The 19820-nt window shown below is 46.6% G+C and overlaps 1 protein-coding gene across 1 annotated transcript; it reads left to right on the top strand.

Annotated features, from left to right (window-relative positions):
- Nucleotides 1-6193: 6193 nt before the first annotated feature.
- Nucleotides 6194-16095, top strand: RAP2C (RAP2C, member of RAS oncogene family). Its single transcript, XM_066559559.1, has 3 exons — nucleotides 6194-6673; nucleotides 8417-8736; nucleotides 13623-16095. The coding sequence occupies exons 1-2, from the start codon at nucleotides 6401-6403 to the stop codon at nucleotides 8693-8695; spliced, it is 552 nt and encodes a 183-aa protein (XP_066415656.1). The 5' UTR covers nucleotides 6194-6400; the 3' UTR covers nucleotides 8696-8736; nucleotides 13623-16095.
- The last annotated feature ends 3725 nt before the right edge of the window (nucleotides 16096-19820 follow it).

Genomic DNA, 19820 nt, shown 5'->3' with positions numbered 1-19820 from the left:
ATCCTGGCTGGCAAATATTAATTTTGGTTTTTTTCAAGTCAAGAAATTAACTGCTTTGCAACCCCATCTAATTTGAATACTCTAATTAAGCAGTTTCAGTGCTTTTCTCCTCCCAGGACTTTCCCTGGCCAAGCACTTTAACCCCTTGGTTCCCATGCTCCTGGAGCAGTCAGCCTCTGAGATCTGCTGGTTTGGCTCCCTTGGATGTTGATGATGGATGCCACATGTCATCCAGGCTGCAGATCTCCAGGGTGTTATGAAGACCCTTGCTGGTGTCTGGATTGTCTCCAAGCAGCCAGGTGCTCTTTCCAGGAGAGCTGACAGGCTCTGGTGTGGAGGACACACAGCTTTGTCCCATTGGCCTCCCTTGACAGGGAAGCTGACCAAGTGTCTCATATTGAGCTCGCTGTGCTCCTGCCCTGCAGATGGTTTGTTGGCTGCTGGCAAAGGCAGCCTGGGGGGAAAGCTCTGCCTGGTTCCCACTGCCCATGGCTCTGCCACTGCACTGCCATGGAAATCCTTTCCCTCTGGCCTCAGGCAGATCTCTGGAGGCATCTCATCCAAGATGTGCAGGGTGGCCATTTGGGGACATGTGCCAGGCATGGGGACTCTCTGCCGATGTGTTTGTGTGGCTGGGGAAAAGAGCTGGATGGGAAAGTGAGAGTCCTTAGCATGGGAAACAGGGCCATGCCAAGGAGATGGCCTGTGATATTCTGATTTGATATTCCATGACTCTAAATCAAGTGGGATGTGCCACCCTGTAGCATTTGGTGACAGTGGCACTGCCCACCTGGGAAGAATCTCCCACATGCCATGAGTGCTGCCAGAACTCAGATATTGTGCATCCCATGCACAATAAGGAACGGGCCACCAGTATTCCTACAGAAACGTCCCCGTGTCACCCACCCAAGGCACTGAGGAGCCACGAGGACGAGGTGCTCGGCTGTCTCAGGGACACTGCCTGTTCAGGGCTGGGGACAGCACGAGGCAGGGGGGTTCTGGTCTCAGGTCACCGCACAACCTGGCAGTGCCCGCCCGGGGACTCGGCACGCTTTAATGAGCTCAGAGCCTGCATGCAGGAATTAACGACTCGGAATAATACTTGTCACTTCTCTGTGAGGAAATTGTCAAGTGAAAAGCAATTTACTAAAAAAGGAGGGAGGAAAGAAATGGTTTTGCTTATTAAGATCAACATCATATTAAAGTATTTTTTCAATACCCCATTTGGGTTGAATTTTACATTTTCTCTCTCTTGTTCTCACCAATGGGAGTAAAGCAGGAGGTTTCACTCTAATTAATTGTTGTCTGCTTCATTTGGCCAGCAAATTTCATGAGCAAGGTTACACATTTCTGTAGCATTTGAATTTCAAATGCTGCAGGAATATGATAAAAAAAGGAAAACATGTGGAATTCTAAAAGCAAATGGAAACCTTTCTGTAAGACATCAGTTTAAAATTGCTTTATACTTACAAATCTTAAAAATATATCTTGTCTGGGTATTTACCTTCCCCCTCCTTTCTTTTCATTTGGAGTTTAAATCAACAGGTTTGGTTTATGTATTCACTGTTGCCTTTTTTAGCTTTAAGGAGCTGTATTTTCAGTATTACTCTACTGTTGGCTAGAAACTTTAAAACATATATATATATATGCATGTATGTATGTATGTATATGTATTTCTCTGAAGAGGCTGTCCCATGTGTTGATGATCTAACCAAGGCAAAACTGAGGACAGCCTCGTCCCCTCAGCTTTGCAGAAATTTGTGGAAGGTGGTACCCAAGGAGAGGGTGCTGTGCTGGCATCATGTTGGGTGTGTGCAGGACAGGCCACTCTGAGAGCCTCGGAGCTGCAGCTCGGTGTGAGCCCAACAGACCCGGAGAGCAAAAGCTGGAGGCGCTTCCAGGCACTGCAGAAAGGATTACAGCAGCTTGGACTGTGAAGGGCAACGAGGAGAGAGCTCAGCTCGACGTCTGGAGAAAATAGGAAGAGGAATGACCCGTGAAAGCACATTGCTGGCTTCACCAGCACGGCCTGCTCACGTGGAGCAGTGACTCATCACCACCCAGAGACCCAGAGATGCTGATCCTGCGGGCAGGAGGTGCAGCATCAGAGGAGAGAGGGCTGGTGGGGAGCTGAGGGGTTGCAGGCACTGAGTGTGGCTGCCTGTGGTGCTGATCAGCTCCTGGCCAAGCTCTTCTAAATGGCTGGTGATCTGGTACCATGTCTGTGAGCCAGAGAGAGATGCTTCTCCCAGAAATCCCAAGTCTCCTTGTTGTATCAATTATATTTCAGTGCAGCCCTACTTCTGCTTCAGAATTGGTAATTGCTTTGGAAAATGTCCTTTACCTTTTTTGAAGCACCATCATGCCTTTTGTTGCAACTAAAGTAATGGCTAAAAGCTGAGGGGTGGCAGAAAATCAGAAATTTCTGAGAAAGGTCCTCATGATTTGCCTCTGAGTCATCTCTATATTGGCAGGAAAAGCTGGCAAAAAAGAAAAGCATCTCTGCAGGTTCTGAAACAGCCCCAGAATTAGGAGTCTGGGCCAGGTGGACACATTCAACCCCTAAGACACATTTCACTGGAACCTGACAGGGCTGAGATCAAAAGCTGTCATTGCAGTTATGTGACTGGTGTAACGTGACCTCCCTGAATGAGCTGCATGTGAGAGCAGCCATTCGAGCCCTGAGGAGCTGGTCCTACCCTGCAGCTTCCCTGCTGAACAGCATAAGGCACAATAAGTGGATTAGCAAAACCTCTGGAAGAGGCAAAGAAGAAAGGACACTGGGCCTTAAGCTGGTTTTGCATGTATTTACGCAAATGATGTCCCCAGCTAGATGGTAACTGAGGTGAAATCTGGGCTATCCCTGCTGCCCTGGCTCAGCAGCCTGCTGCTGGCTTCCTGGCAGAGGAGAGCCTGGTTTGCAGCTCGAGCAGACACAGGGAGTCAGAGCAGATCGATGATGGCAGCGGGGACAGCCAGAGGTGGTGGCGGCCGTGCAGCACCCACACTGTGCCTGCACTGGGGAGGCTTTGGCTGCTGGGGGGTGGTGCAGCCCCATCCTGGCATCCACAGGACATGTTCCAGACTCCTCACTCCATCCATGGCTTGGAGAGGCTCCATTGTCCCTCTTGGGGTTCTGCTCCCAGTTACACCGCCCTGCTGGGCACAGCACCGGGCAGGATTCATCTCTCACATTGGTGAGATAGGGATTGCAATTATTCCTGGCCCTCGCTTGTGCCATCTGTCTGTTCCCTGAACATCCCTGTAGGATCTGTGTCTTAGCAGGTTAATTTAATAAGAGCCTGCTTTATTGTTCCTGGCTGCAGGCACAGCATAGAGCAGCTGAGTCCATCAACAGCACAGAGCTGCTCTGGCAGCAATCGAATCCTGCCCGGATGCTCATTTGGGAAGGTTGTTCTGCTGAGAAAGGGCAAACCCTCCTGGGGCAGCACTGAGGGCTGAGCCCTGCTCCTTTCTCCTTGGCAGGAGCTGTGGAGAAAGTGGCAACAGAGATTAAATCAGGCCTTTGACCCGGGATGTGCCACACCTCAGGGGAGGGGATGGTGATAGCGAGGGAGGGGCAGAGGTGGTGCTGGCAGGAGGTGCCCTGCATGGCTGGCTCAGGGCTTGGCCATTTATGGCAGAAGCAGCTCTTCCCATCCAGACTTTCAAAACCTTTGACATCACCAGCTATTTTTGTGGCTTGGGATATGTGGTAGGGCACAAGGTGGTGAAAGAGCTGTGCAAACTGTTTAATGAAGGGAATGACTCATCTTAAGGATAACAAACAACCTGGTGCACTTTGAGATCGGCCCTTTTATTCAGGTATAGGCATCTATGCTCAGGTATAAAGTCCTGTGAGTTGGGAAATAAATCTTGGCAATCCAAATCAATACTGGAGGAGGGAGAAAAATCCATTTTCCCAATCCTGTGTCCACCTGCTTGGACTTCCCCTCAGCCTAAGAGCGAGGCATTGCTGGTTAAAGTCAATTGCACAAAAATATATTTGGCTTTTCTCCCACTGTGCTCTTTGCCCCTTCCTCTCCCGCAGTCATTCCTCCACCCATCACACACATAATGGACCAGCAGTGCCACAAAGACGTGCACATAATGAACCTAAGTGACCGTGTAATCTTATTATTGTCACCCTCATCCTCCCTTGCCCCTTTTCTCCCTCCCCCCATTTGTCACTGTTGCCGATTGTGTCATGGTTAAAATTAGATGGGAAGCTCCTCTGGGAGCAACTGTGGCTTTCCTTTATCCCGAGCACCCTGAGTGCATTAAGGTACTTTGCAACAACTCGTGATTTCTAATGGGGTTAAAGTAGGAGGCAGCCTGTTTTAATGCTCACCTTTTTGCATTTTCGAGCTGATTCACCAGCCACATGAAAATCTTCCATCCAGGCACGTCTGCCTCCTGCCAGCAATTCACTTGACAACACAATTCTGGAGGCAACAGTGAAGGAAGGAGAGGGTTTTTTACTTACATGTAATAAAGAAGAGTGAATCAAATTTGGCGTAACTTAAGTAAGATTTGTTCCAGAGGATAAAAGTCCTCATTGACCTTTTCCCATAATGGACATGTTCTCATTATGGAAAGAAAGTGAATAAAATAAAGCTGTTTGTGAAAACGGCCACAAGCAGAGTCACCTCCTCAGTACCTTTGGATGGTTTTAGGCTTGGCCAGGAACCTTTCTATGGCTGCTGGATGCCCAGGAGGAGCAAAACGCGGCAGCCGTGTCTGCCCTGGACTTGCAATCAAACAGGTGATGCAAAGGGGAAAGGGACAAATCCAGCACTCCACACGTGGTGCCTGCTGAAATTCTGCAGTCCGCAGGGAAAAGCAGAAACAAATGTGGTTATATTGGAGAGGACCTTCTCTGTGGGTGGGAATCATCGAGTTGGGTCTGAAGCGACTGGGGGATTTTATTTTAGAGAGAAAACAGACGCTGATTCTTTTTAGTTGCTCCCTCTTAACAAGGGCGAGCTTCACTGGCGGGGATGGCTCTGGTGCCGTGCTGACACCTGCTGTCTGCACTGCCGTGGGACTGCCGAGCCCAGCCCAGCCCAGCCCAGCCCAGCGCCCCGAGCCCGGCCCTGCCCGGCCCAGCCCAGCCTAGCTCAGCTCGGCCCAGCCCGGCCCGGCCCAGCCGGGAATCTCCGGCCGCTTCTGGGGAGATTTTCACGTAACGGGGAAAAGCCGGGCAGTGAGGCTTGAGCAACTGTGGGAGTGTAAAGGCACAGGACGAATCTTGCGGGTGGAGGTAACACCTTTCACAGAATCCCGGAGTGGTTCGGGTTGGGAAGGACCTTAAAGGTGATCTGGTTTCAGCCCTGCCATGGATGGCCTTGGACACTCCAGGAGTTGGGGCAACTTCTCTGCACAGCCTGTGCTAGGGCCTCACCACCCTGACAGTAAAGATTTTCTTCCTAATGTCGAATCTAAACCTACACTCTCAGCCCATTCATTCCCCCTTTCCTGTCACTACATGTATTTGTAAACAGTCCCTCTCTGTCTTTCCTGTAAATTCCCTTCAGGCACTGGAAGGGAATTTCACCGAAGCTTTCTCATCTCCAGGCTGAACAATCCCAATTCTCCCAGCCTTTCCTTATATTAGAGGTGCCCCATCCCTGTGATCAACTTGGTGACCCTCTTTGTCCCCAGCCCAGCGGTGTCCCACTCCAGACACCCGCCGGTGTCACAGCCCGGGACCCCTCCCCCGCGTGTCTCTTCCCGCAGGGGGCTGAGAGGAGTTTGTTATGGAGTTTGTTCAAGTTTGTTTAAGTTATCGAGTGCCGAGCAGGAGCTCGTGGAGGGACAACGCCGCGCGCACAGAGCCGTCCTCTGAGGGGCTGCAGCCGCCATGTCGGGGCCTCCATGTTGGGGGGGCGGGCAGGGACAGTGCCTCGGTGCGATACTCAAACCTGTCCCCCGTCACAGCGCGGGTGCCTCGGTGCCACACTCAAGCCTGTCCCCCGTCACAGCGCGGGTGCCTCGGTGCCACACTCAAGCCTGTCCCCCGTCACAGTGCGGGTGCCTCGGTGCCACACTCAAACATGCCCCCACGGGCGCCGCTCGGGCGGGCCGTGACGCAGCACGCCGGAAGTGAGCGGTGACGACGAGGCGGGGCTGCCTCCGGTGCCTCAGCAAAACCCTTCCGGGTGGGGGTGGCCCTGGCGGGCGGGTCCCGCGGCCGAGGAGGCGATGGCGGGAGCGCGGCGGTGAAGGAGCGCAGCGGGGCCGGGGCCGCGCCGGGCGCTCACGGGGGTCTCGCTCCCCCCAAGACGGCGCGGGAGCAGTGGGGCCTCGCCCTTCACCTGAAGCGGGCCGGGGCTATGCGAGGGCCGCGGTGCCGCCTGCCCTAGGCCCGGGCCCGGCGGGGAGCGGCGAGCGGGGCCCGATGCGGGAGTACAAGGTGGTGGTGCTGGGCAGCGGGGGGGTGGGGAAGTCCGCCCTGACGGTGCAGTTCGTCACCGGGACCTTCATCGAGAAGTACGACCCCACCATTGAGGACTTCTACCGCAAGGAGATCGAGGTGGACTCGTCCCCCTCGGTGCTGGAGATCCTGGACACGGCGGGCACCGAGCAGTTCGCCTCCATGCGCGACCTCTACATCAAGAACGGGCAGGGATTCATCCTCGTCTACAGCCTGGTCAACCAGCAGTCCTTCCAGGTAACCTCGCCCGGGGTCCCGTCCTCGGCTGGAGCCGGCCCTGCCCCGGGGAAGGCGCTGGGCCGAGGAGGAAGTTTTAGGGGTAGCCACGTGTGCATGGAAAGCGCTTTATCTCCGAAGGGCCAAAAGTGTAAATGCCCAGCTTGAAAGCGCGTTTACCAGCCCTGCTTCCTGATGGAAAACTGCTTGCTTTGCAGGTACTTATCAGGGTGCCACCATTGTTAAATCCCACGCAGTGCTGGAGAACAATGACTAGCTCCCACTTCCCCAACAGAAATCTCTTGGCAATCCCCCTTTGTGAAGAAATCACTCGATATTAAACACGAGACTTCCCCTTCCAACCCCCTCTCCTTCCTAAAAGGCATGTTTCTGCAGTTGCTCTTGAAGAGAGAGTCTCATTGTTCTGCAGTTGTGACTTGTTAAGTGAGCTGCTATTTTCCGCTCCCTGCCCCCAAAATATATTCCTGTCCAGCACGAGCTCGATGCTCTCACAGCGTAGGTGGAGTACTGGAGAGGAGAGCTAGCTATACACGATCATTTCTGGATCTGGATTTGATTTCTACTATTAAAACTCTCCAAAAAAAAAAAAAAAAGGAAATGTCTCAGCTAGTAGCTGGTCTAAGCTGCCTGTAGAAGCGGGGCTTTGTTTTTGGGCAATAAGTGAGTTTAGCAGCACTCCGTGCAGCTCAGGGATTTGCAGCTCTGCCTTGGCTGGGCTGCTGAGCTGGGTGTGTTCCAGCTGCTTGGCAAGACCTTGCACACCCCCACTGTTTGCTTGTGCTGAAGGCTAAACCTTATCTTAGCAGAGGCCTCGAAACAACCCTGTGCAAGCTGAAGACACGCTTATCTTTGGAAAACAACAGCAGTGACATTGGGATGCTTCTGCTCTCATTTTCACTGATTTTTGGGTTCCAGTGAGCCCTCATTATTTGAGGAATGGATGTGCAGTAATCCACCTTGTTAATATTTAATTATTCCCGTCTGTCTGTAGTGTTTGCTCTGAGGGCTGTAGGTGTAAACCTCTCTGCAGTTCTTTACACAGTGGTAACTTCAAACGCTGGGATTGCTTTGTCTCAGAACTATGCAAGAATTTGTAGTACTGATAGCAGCTTAAAACACTCAGGGGGCAGAGGAGGCTGACTCAGACTTTCAAGTGTAAACGCCCCGTGTCGGCTCAGGCTTGAATAAATGCATCTCTAGGTAATAAAATCTCTTTACAACATCTAATTTGGTTACTTAGATGTGATTAAATGTGTTCACAATGAATTATTCTAAGCATTCCAGGACCGAGAAGGCTTTATTTAAATTGATGGCTTTCTCAAGCTGTAAACTAAGCACAAACTTCCTAAATGGTTGTGTAATGGCATGCCCCTGCTAGGGTTACAGGTCCTTAGACTTGAGACAACTTCTTCAGAAAGCTGAAACCAGCCTTCAGAGCAGCAATGCCGTGTCCTCCTCTGGCTGAAGCGACTGTCTGAGAGCACAGCAGTCACTTTCTGTTTGTAAAGGCACATAAAGTTCTATAAAGTGTGCATGCTTTTATAGAAAAGAAGAAGTAACTTAGTGGTAGGTAGTAATTTTTCTCTGAATTCTAGATCTGCGTGACTACGAGTTTAAAAAGCTTTCTGATGTATTTTTAATGTTGAGCTGCACGCGAGGGTTTTTAAATGTGTTTCTGCAGTGGTTGTGTAGCAGTTCCATGTGATCCCTTGCATGTACTAACCAGCTGGATTGTCTGACCAGGACATCAAGCCCATGAGGGACCAGATTGTCCGGGTGAAGAGATACGAGAAAGTTCCGTTGATCCTGGTGGGGAATAAAGTGGATCTGGAGTCGGAGAGGGAAGTCCCATCTGCAGAAGGCAGAGCCCTGGCTCAGGAGTGGGGCTGTCCCTTCATGGAGACGTCAGCCAAGAGCAAAACAATGGTGGATGAACTGTTTGCTGAGATCGTCAGGCAAATGAACTATGCCTCCCTGCCTGAAAAACAAGATCAATGTTGTACAACTTGCATCGTCCAGTGAGAGAGATTAAGAAAAACCTCAACCATGGCCATACAGAGCAGGTTGGTGGAACAGTCATAACTAACTGAGGTGCCTAAACACGGTGTTTCACTGAGAGATAAAGGGATAAGGAGTCTGAAGTGAGGCAGGCTTCCTCCAAAAGAGAAGGGAGCTTGTGCACATGGTTGAGTCAAATGGACTTCTCGTGTTACCTCAGCAGGGTTAGTCAGGGAATGCTGCATTTGCTTGCAGTAATTTTACAATGACACAAAGTGAATGATCTCATTTGCACCTATTTTGACTGTCAGTGCTGTATTTTATGCTGTGTTATTCTGCATAAGTGCTTTGTGATGTTGCAGTGGGTTTGTTCTTGTAGTTGGTATCTGAATTATTTTCCAGTAATGGGAGTTACCTTGGAGTTCAATGGGATTATTGTGACCAAGTTTCCCAGTAGTTTTACTGAGAAGACTTTGAGCTTGTTTAAAATAAATAAAGTTCTGTAGTACAGAAACTGACAGTACCCTTCTGCCTTATCAGTGGAATAAGTTTCTCTTGCAAGAGAACCACCCTGAGTGGTGAGAAGTGGCTCAAAGCCCACATGTAATAGTCAAGGGCATGCACAAAGTGCTCTTCATCTCAAATCTCCAGAGCAGAGAACACACTGTAAAATGGCTTCCCAATGCACAACTCTCCTTTCCCAGTGACTCACAAGAGGTGTGATGAGAGTCCAGCGTTCAGAGGGCTCTCTGTAAGGCTTCCCCTATGTTAGGTGTTGCTTTAATTTCCATTTTTTTTCCTCCAGGAGAGCTGCCTTTGGCCTTTCACATGTTTGGTCTTTTTCATCACCTTTTTCCTCCTGACTGTGCACGGGTCTGTCCCTCCCCAGTGTGCATTCCCATGAGGTGGTTCTGAACCCCCACCACTCCTGTTTCCCCTGTAGCTGTTGCAGGTCTCGTTTCACCTCTGGCTCAGATCCATGTGACTGCAAAGCACCCTTGGTGTGCTGTGGGTGCAGCCAGCTGGTCCCTCAGACCTCCAGTTGTCTGTTGGACCTTCACAAACAACTCGTGATCTCTGAGAGCAAGTGCAGGAATTAGGGAGGATGTGGAAACTCAGGGGAAGGAACTGCCCCTCCTGACAGCTGCACTGCTTGAGGCTCAGACTCCACTGCCTTGGTAGTAACTTGCTTAACTCAAAGGAGCTTTTTGTGTCTGAGTGACAAGAGGGGAAAATAGGTTATTACTGGAAGCTTAGGACCATGTATCCTCTTTAATCTTGAGTGCAAGGTCAGAGTGAAGTCTCAAAGCTTCTCTTTGAGATTGTTATCAAGTGCTTTGTAAATATCAAGTTTTAGGTGCTCGTGGCCCTAGCACTGTCATGCTACAGATAATACATGATGTTTTTATCTCCAGTCCTGTGAAATTAGGAAGGGCTGCTGTCACTGTGTAAGAGGTGTAAGTTTGAGATTTGCTTGTTGAAAGGTGAGCTTGTTGTTTTGGAGCAGAGGAAAATAAAGATCAAGTCTTTCATTGTACATTAATCACACCTGCAGCGTCCACGGAGTTCTAGGAAGAAATTAATCTTAAGAAATTACTGCCTTTTTTTAATTGAGTGCTGCAGGGGTAATATCCTGAATTGTGTTCAGTAATGCAGTGTTGCAGCTATTTCTAAGGCAGCTTCACAAACAAGATTATGTGGACTAGAAGTATCATGCCAAAGGATGTGGCAATCCCCCAGATTTGTCTTGTGCAGGTTACTGTCTTCAACTCTGACAAAATCAGGCCTTTCATCCTTGAAATTTAGAGTTCTGGAATTGATTGCTGCTAAGGGAGGCTTTGTAACCTGTCTGCTTCTAGATTTAGCACTAAGTAGCACATTTAATCTTAAAGGTGAAATGGAAGAAGGGGCAGGGCCACATGTTCTTCCTTTGAATTATAACTTTTACCTAGATTTGGTGGCTTCCTAAACATGTTCTTGCTTCAGAAGAAACATCTGTATTCTTATGTCTTTGTGAGGTCTTGAGACAGGGGATCTAAGCTTTTGTGATAGAGATTTCCTCTCCTTCCTTCTGCCTGGCTTAGACAATCACCCCAAGCCTTTAGCAGCAAACTGCTTCCTTGCTTCTGGGGAATGCTGTCTCTGCCTAGTGTAGTCTCATCACCTGTGCCAAACAAGTCTTTCCTTCCTGATCCATTTCCTCTTCAGTCCAGTTCTCATCACGTCTGGAACTTTTTATTACTCATTCTGGCTTTTCACAGGCTTCATGCTCTGTATACTTCATTTCAGGCTAACACTTTTGGGGTACTTTCCTCTTCCTGGCTCCCACTCTATCCTTCTTCTTTGATTGAGTAGATGTAGGATCTCATTAACTTTATCATAAGCCTTTGCTGCTTGATAATTTCTGTCTGATGTGCTCTGGTAGGAGAGGTGTTGATGGTGTCTGGTGATAGCTCTAATCAGCTTTGTAATCCTGCTTATCTGTGATCCAGGAAACAATTGCTGCTTGTCAGACCTCTGCTTTACGAGTGACCCCTCCTAGGTAAATTGCAACTGAGGAGGTAGAACCACCTGTCTCAAAATCTGTGGGCTTGAACTACAGCTGTGTCCTGGGATCATCATCATCATCATCATCATCATCATCATAATCTCTGAGTTCTGCAACTTGGCTGTGTCCAGGAGGAGTTTTGGGTGTGTCAGTTCACAGAGCAGTACATACAGCAGTTTGTGTTCCTGCAGTCCTGGTGCCAGGAGGGCACCAGAGGGGTGGGGCTGGATTTCTCCTCTGAGCCTGGCTTTGCCCGAGGCTGTTGCAGTGTCAGTTTTAACTCTCAGGTACCACTTAACCTGAGCTCTTTCCGGTGCTGATACTTCAGCTGTCTGTCAGCTATGATGTGTAGGTTCTTTCATGATACTTTTGAGAAGCATTTGCTAAACTGTTGTTCCAGTCAGCTGCCTTGGCTGAGATGGAGGATGGAACATAACTGCATAGTCAGGATAGCCCTTAGTTCCTTTTAAAAATGTGTGTTGTTCTCACATCCTGTTTCCCAACCCCTCTTTTGTGTTTCTGCAGTGATCTTCTGTGGTTTTGCTCTTGTATTCAGAGATGGGAGAGTTCCAGGACTTGCTTTGTGTTCCTTGCTCCTTGAGTTTTCAGTATGACACTGGTCTGTATTTTGAATCTTCTTTAAAGTATGGTACCTGGTAGAGTGCTTGTGCACTGAAGTCTTTTTGGTACTAATAGGATTGGTAACACCTTAAAGGTTGAGATGAAAGAATGATTCTGGTTTCTGTCCCCTGTGTTCATGAGTAACTGATATTGGCAAGGCTGAAGGAAGAGGAATACTCTAGGAATAAAAACTGAAAGTGTGCTCTGTTCTGGTCTGTGTGGCTGTGCAACACTGACACATTTATTATACCACATTGTCTAACTTCCCCTTCTCTCCTGCCTGCTCACAGAAGAGAGCAGAGAGTGGTATAAAATATCACAGGCAAATGAAGCAGGTGAGGTATCCTGTGGTGTTAATTTTAGTAGCTAAACACAAATGGAAAGATGACAAATTTGAACTGGGAGGTCCCTAACCTGCAAATGCAAGGATGCTGAAGGGCATGTGGAGGAAAATACCATTCATTCATTCATTCATTCATTCATTCATTCATTCATTCATTCATTCATTCATTCATTCATTCATTCATTCATTCATTCATTCATTTTTCTGTTCTTTCTATTCCCAGCAATTCTTTGCCGGCCACATTATTGAATGCTGGGTTTAGATGAAGTTTTTGGGGTGTATCTAACTCTGATAGGATGAGGAGGATCATTTACGCTGTAAATGATCTGCCTCTTCTTGTGCTCTAAGCAAAGATAAAACATCTATTAAGCAGGTCTAATCCATCCCAATTAGAAGCTAAATGTTGGTTTGCTGCTTCTGACAGTACAGGGACTCTCTCTGTCTAAAACTTGTAGACCAGCAACAGTGTGTGGGGTGGGAGTGATCTCATCAGAGTGAGAGAGAATTGCTGTTAGTTGGAAAACATACAAAACCAGCAAGAAAAACCTGGCTGTTGGCTCCTGTCAGGGCAGGAGTGCTGCTCCTGAGTGCTGACCAGTTGTTAGGCAAGAAGGGGAACCCTGGCCATGTCAGAGCACTCTGTGGTGACAGATTGTTAGCTGAGAGAAATCAACAGCTGGAAAGAAATGGTGCAGTAGGAAGTATAAGGTCCTGGCTCATTTGGAGAAATTGAAGAATTGAGAAGGCTCCTCAAAATCCCTGAAAAGTCATGGATCAAGCTAGAGTAAAGTTCATTAACATACCTATGAGTAAGGTTTCTACAGACTTTGAGCTTCACCTGAGACTTTTAGGATATCTCTTCAGATAAATCCTGGCAGCTGCAAGCAAGTTATCTAAAATGCAAAGTGGTTTGGTGATATTGGTAACGTGTTGGTGTGCTTGATTGAGGATGGTGGTGTACAGCTCTGTCCCTGCTGAGGCTGCCTGAATGCTATGGGGTTTTTTTGGAGTCATTTAGAGGGTCTGATTGCTGAGAACACAGGTGTCAAAACTGAGTGAGGTGGCTCATCTGCCTGTTCCCAGAACCTGTGCTAAAGGCCATTGCTGTATGTTACTGGGTATTACACATGCACTAGGTCCTGCATTGGTGCATCTGTACACGAGAACTCAAATTTCCTGGCTTTTTCAGATCTTTAGATGCAATTTCCTATCCCACAGCAGCAGCTGTTACAAAGTGAATAGCAATAGGTTCTTACCTGCTTGCCTCTTGTATTACCAGAGTTAGTGGAGCATTTGGGAATGCTGCTGTGGAAAACAGTGCTTTGGAGCTCAGGATGGAAAACTGGCCATTCCAGGCAGGGGAGGAACCCTGTTCACTTTGGATATGTATTGAATCTGGCTTTCATTAGGTTTTTTTTGTTTGTTTGTTTAAATTGCAGATAAAACTCAGAGGAAACTTGCACAGATGCTGCTTTGGAGAACTTTCAGCCCAGGTTGCAGAGCTGAGCCTTGGTAAACCTGTCTCTATTACAGCACATTGCCATACATCTAAGTGCATAAGGTTGGTGGCCTCCAGGATCCACACACCTTAATCAGAATGCTTAGCATGTTTACCATAAGTTTTAAAATCTGTTCTTTATCTATCAGTCCTTTTATAGCTTTCTAAGTTCATATAATGGCTAATATGCAAGAGTTCATTTTTAATATTTTAATTGATTTCTTTAATCAATTCTGAATTTGTATTTATTAAATACTTAAACTCAGTATTACCTACTCAATGCCTTTTAAAAGAAGAGAGTTTTAATGGAGAATAAGTTGAGCCTTAAACAAATGGTTACTTCTGTATATTACCTCGCATCAGTGCTTATTTCTATTTGCAAGGTTTTCTCCTACAATGTAGTTGGTCATTCTTTGAGACTTTGTTTACGTGTGACAGTGTCATGGAAAGATACTGAAGGCACTCTGTTGTATGGATGTAGTATCCCTTTTCTTGGCAAATACAGCTGTGACAATGTGTTTGTAACTGGTCTGATTTGACAGTAGGGATTACTTGGAATGGCATAGAAAGTCTCCAGCTGATGTTTCTGGCAATCTCGGGTTTCTTAATTGAAAATGACAATTGTAGCATTGAAAAACAGCAGCACACTTTTCCTTCTACTGAGTTTCTAAACTTGTTTGTTTACAAATTGCTTCTCTATGCCTTTGAAAAGGGATAATGTATCCTTCAAAATGGGCTCTATGCCTACTCTGTCAGCTCAGCTTTGCCTGGCACAGTAAGAGACATCTAGTAGACCTCTGCATATGTAAATCTAATGCAAATAAGATCACTTTACATTTTATAGTTTCTAATATTTGTCTTTCTGAATAATGTTTTAAAGCAATATTTGTTAAAATTTTTCTTGCACTGTCACAAATTGCTTTTTAGTTTGGTTTTTTTTCCCCAATAAACAAGTTTAATATTAGAGACAAGTTGGTGTAACAAGGGGAAAAGCACCAGGTTTCAGTGATACTAACTGCAAGCGTGCTTTAAACAGCCATTGCCTTCCTTATTGTTTACCTGATCAACATTTTCTCTGAATACTTGAAAATTTTAACAATAACACAGGTATAAAGAGCAGAATGAAAATGTACAAAGAACAGACGAGATCTTTTTGTTCACCTCTATTAACGTGTTGCATACATGAGAGCTTTTTCTAGCAGTGGTTTAAAATGTGTAATTTTTTTTTGCAGAAATTTAATAACTGCAGCTCACCTACTGCACCAAAGTTCTAGGTTTTTAGGAGCCCAGCTTTAGTCATTTGAACATGCTTCTAGAAATGTACATTCTTTCCCTGTAATAGTTAAATATCTATGAGAAAAGCTCCAGTAAAAGCAGTGATGGATATATGAGGTTAAGCAGTTGAAAACTCACAAATTGTATTGTGGATGATGGCATTTAAAACAATAAAAGATCACCGGTACAGTATCTCAATATTAATGTGTTTTATTGGTAATAATACAGGCTGACTACAATATTAGAACTAAAGATTGTGTCTACATTCAGTGTTGAATTTGAATCCTGAAAAGAAGAGGACAGGATTTCTGCCTGGTTATTAAAACACCTGATTCTTTTTCTGTGGGGTTACTTGAAATTTTTTTTTTTCCTGTTTGTACAAACTTTATAAACAGGCTGAGGCTAATACTTAGGTTTGCACTTTAATATCAGAATTAAACCAAACCTTGTATTCAAACTAGACTTTTTTTTAAGTGATGGTTGTTGATCATTTTGGTAGGTTGTAAGGAAGTAATAGGATATGAAAGTAATTCATAAAGATCCTAGTTTTCCTTTGTCTAAGAAGGAAAAAGTTGGTTGATATTGATCAGTGGTTCATTCCTATGGGTAGTTTTCAAAGCAGTGTTCATTTTCATTGACCTCAGCAAAAAAAGAAAAAAAGAAAAAAAAACCACAAAAAACAAACAAATGAAAAAAAACCTTAAACTTGAACTAGCTTAGAGTGACAGGACTGGGAAAATGAGAGATGGTTTCTTCAGCACACTTTGGGGGGAAAAAGGGACCAAAAGTTTATTTAGGCTTCCTCAATAGTTTGCATGTGAAGTTGCTTATTAGAGTAAGAGGCTAATAATAAATGCAATATGTATTGTCTTTACTATGGCATCTGTTTAGGAGTTGTTCAAATCACTGCAGTAGGGCTCTACAAATAAAAATGTAACCTAACATCTTGTATCTAATGTACTGTATCTTTATCAGTGATAGGTGAAATCTGGAATAACAAGTGCAAAAATGGAACAATTACCTATAATGCTTTGTAAAAAGTTTTTTCCAGTAGAATTCATTCTTGTCATTTTGTAAGACAACCCTACAGTCCACCTGTTTGTAACTTTTTTAATAAAATAGATACCTGTATTACCAAACTGGGGTGAGTAGTCTGTGTTCAGTTTCTTCTGGAGTGGGCTGAACTGACAAGCTGCTGCTACTTTTTGTTTTGTGGGTTGTTTTTGAGGTCCTGCTTTTATTCTAAATGCAGTAACCACATCTGAATTGTCTTGAGTGAGTCCTGGTGTGGGGGAGCAGCGTGTACAGCTGTGCCCCAGCTGGGTGGAAATCTCACAGTGTCGGGTGCTCAGAGGAGAGAGAAGGGGAACAAGGGCTGTGCACCATCTATCTTCCTGTGCAAGGCAGGCACTCCCTGAGCTGGGGGCCAGTTCAGAGGCCAGTGTGATGGAGCTTTGGTCAAAAGAAATCTCTGTTTGTCTTGTGTGAGTCTGTAACCTTCTTGTTTCCATGCAGGCTTTGTGTGTGTGAAGATGACCACAAGTCCTGACATCACCTTGCAGTGTCTGTAGCTGCCCTCGAGCCAGAGCTGACATCTCCCCACCACCCTGGCAGAGTGAATGCTCCTGGAGCTCTGCCACAGGAGAGGCACAAGATTTTTCCAGAAAACCAAAGTGCCCAAAGCTATTTGATAACAATTATCTTAAATGCGCAGTAAAAGCCCTAAATTTGCCAAGTCAATGATTGTCATCTGGGCCCTGTAACAGAAAGTGCATCTTCCTCAGGACATACAGTCTTGGCACTGACCCTTGGTACTGCATTTGTAACTAAAGCTGTGCATTAATGGAAAATGTGATTTCAAGTTGAGAAAAAGTTGATACCTTGGTACCTTCAGTCCTCAGCAGTGTGTCAGCAGGCAAAACCACGGAGCCTGCTCACCACCCCTCCTCCAGCTGAAGCAGCATTAGCCTTATCTTGTAGGTAGGTTTCTGTGCTGTTTCTTCTTCCTGCTCACACTTCCTCTGCTGCAACAGAGAAGTAGTTTCCATCTCGAGAGGAAAATGATAAAGAAGAGCAGAGTTCTAAGTGATTTTGGGTGAGATGTCTGCTTCCCTAACCTAGCTGAGATGTGAGGGTGAAGCATGCCCTGTTTTCATTAGTGTCACTGAGGGTTGGGAGCTGACAGTTCGGGATCTGTCTGCTTTGAGGTGTTACTGTTGGGTTCATTGCTGCGTGAGTCTGACTTCTCATGTGGTTTAATAGAAGTCAGAATACAGCAACAATACTCCCAATTCCTTATGGCACTCAGTGTAACTAAGGAAGCTGCTTCCTATTTCCACTTGTAGGTTGGGAAGTGATGTGAGTTAAACCCCTGTGATTTACACCACTAGTTTATTTCCAGGTGACAGTGTAATACAGACTGAGTTGGGGATTTTAAGGAAGGACATAAGATTGTTATTTAAACTATTCTCTTTCAAAAGGCTTTGGTGCTGAGAGTGAACTCTGTTGCTGCTGCACAGACTTGTATAGCATCCTTTGTTAAATAGGTGTGGCAATGTCATGTTGCTCTGTCTGGTTTTGGGGCTGTTTATGTAGTGTTGTTTCATGGCAGCTTTTTCTTTGGTCTACCAGGTCTTGCTCTACAGGTGCCTGCAGTGTCCTACAGCTTCTCCCGTGCAGCCAGAGGACAGGGATGTCCTCAGAGAACAGGAGCCAACTGCAGCGCTGGCCTGTCCCCACCCTGCTCCCCCAGCCAGCACGGGTGACACGTAACTGTGCCACTGCCCAGGGCAGAGCTGGGCCCTCCCTGCAGCCTGGCTGGGTGTGCAGGGGAGCAGCCTGCAGCCACAGGAACCCCACGCTGGGCACAGAGACCCTGCCAGGGCAGAGGGTGATCCACCGGCCACACCTCGTGTGGAGCTGCACGCTGCCATCTGCCCCGGGAGGCTGGGCTGTAATTACAGTGTGGAACTAGGTGGAAGTGTCTAGCCTTAATTAAAATGAGATCTGGGTTCCAGAGCAGTACACAGTGACCTGTGAGTTATCTCTGCTGGAAGGCAGCAGCCCAGGCCAGAGCTGGGGCTGGTGACTCACGGCTCGCTCTGAGGAAACGCGAGCGGCTGCAGGCGCTCTGTCAGGAGATGACGAGGCCCGATGTTCTGCTCTCTGAAAGTGAAATAATGTGGGTTTGGGGTGTTTTACATAGCCACTTTTATCTCTGCCTGGCCCATGCAGCTGCGAGGAGCAGAGAAGGAGGGCTCTGAGCTCGGTGCAGAGGTGGTGTCCCGGTGGCAGCAGTGTGCTGGTGCTGCTGAGGGCAGCACGGAGCTGGGCTGGCACTGACCCTGCTGATTGCAGGATTGTGGGGGATGAAACTTGTTCTCTGTGCAAACAATCTATTTAGTATGGAATCAGCTTACTTGTCGCTGGTGCTCTCCTTCAAAACAGTTTTCTTCAAGTCCCTCCAAAGGCTCTGGAGCAGTAACTGCAATATTGATGGGAAAGAGTCTCTGATGTTGTAGGAACCTGTGAAATATTCACACACAAGAGAGGCTTTACTGCTTGTTTGGTTTGTGGCATGTCTGGGCTCCTTGGTGTTCTGCTGGTTCAGTCTGAGTGTGCTGTGAGCTCTCTTAGCAGTGCCTTAACTTCCTCCTAAGCACATTTCCAGTGATTAGGCTCGCGTGGTATTTGAGACTCAGCGACACTGCCAGTCATGGGGTGACCTCAGTTGTTCTTGCCTGGGAAGAAAAATCATAACTGTGGCACTTCCCTCCTGGGGGCATATGGGCAAGGGTGTGTTAGAGATGTGGAGGTGCTTGGACTTGCTTGGAATCAGATGCACCAGCATTGTAGAATAATTTTGAAATTGGACTTCTTGCATGTAAATAAACAGTGGACTAGAACTTAAATAACAAAGTTGAAAAATTCTCAAACTTATGAAAAGGATTCATATTTCATACATTTGTGAGACTACAATGTAACTTGTTCAGTCTTAAGGCTCATGCTTCTACTAAAAGGTTTGATTGGTTTGTAATTGTAACTCAGTAAAGCAAACAATCAGCTTTGTGGGAGATTTCTGGCTTTTCCAGAATTTTTTTTTCTCCTGTCACTAGGCTGACTAATTCATACAGTTTTATGTCCTTGGAAGATCTACCTTGACATAATGTTTAAATTATTTGGTTAGCCCAGAAAAGAGAAAATACACTTGCTGTATGTGACATTAGTGAAGGGCTACTTGTCTTTTTGGGAGCTGGCAAGATAGGATGATCAGTCATCAGCTTGAGATTCATCCTGCTGCTGGGACAGATCTTAGACCCTTTTTCTTCGAATTAATAATGATTTTGTAATCTCTAACAGCCTGGCTTCTGTGGGAAAACAAGAAGAATTTAACTGAATTTTCAGAAAGCTGATCTATGTTGGAAAAGAGAGAAAGCTGCTCACAGAGCACACGTAAGTTGCAGCTCTGTGGGGTGGTGAGGGATTTTCTAAGATGATATTGGAATATATATCCTCACTGCTGGAGGAAGGAGTGTGTGAGGTGAGTGCAGCTCCTGCCTCTGTGTGTTGGGCTCTCACGTGGGGTCTCTGAAGTCCCTTGCAGGGACCACAGTCACATTACTGATCTTGTCATTATTTTCCATTTGTTGTTCCAGGAATTAGCACAGCCTTGCCAAATGCTCTGGGTCTAATCTCAGTAATGCAGATGTTTTAATAGGTTAGAAGAAAGATTTTAGCTGCAGGGCCTGCACATTATCAGGCTGTGGTTAGAAGTGCTTGGGTGTCCACCTGCATTCCTTTCCTTTCGGCTGTCTCTGAAGTAGTTGTCAGCACAGGATCATCCAAATGGCTCCCTCCTGGGGCC

Source organism: Molothrus aeneus, chromosome 14 (assembly GCF_037042795.1).
Source record: "Molothrus aeneus isolate 106 chromosome 14, BPBGC_Maene_1.0, whole genome shotgun sequence".
In the NCBI taxonomy this organism is placed as follows: domain Eukaryota; kingdom Metazoa; phylum Chordata; class Aves; order Passeriformes; family Icteridae; genus Molothrus; species Molothrus aeneus.
The sequence above is the reverse complement of the archived record's forward strand: the minus strand, read 5'-3'. Positions and strand labels throughout refer to the sequence as shown.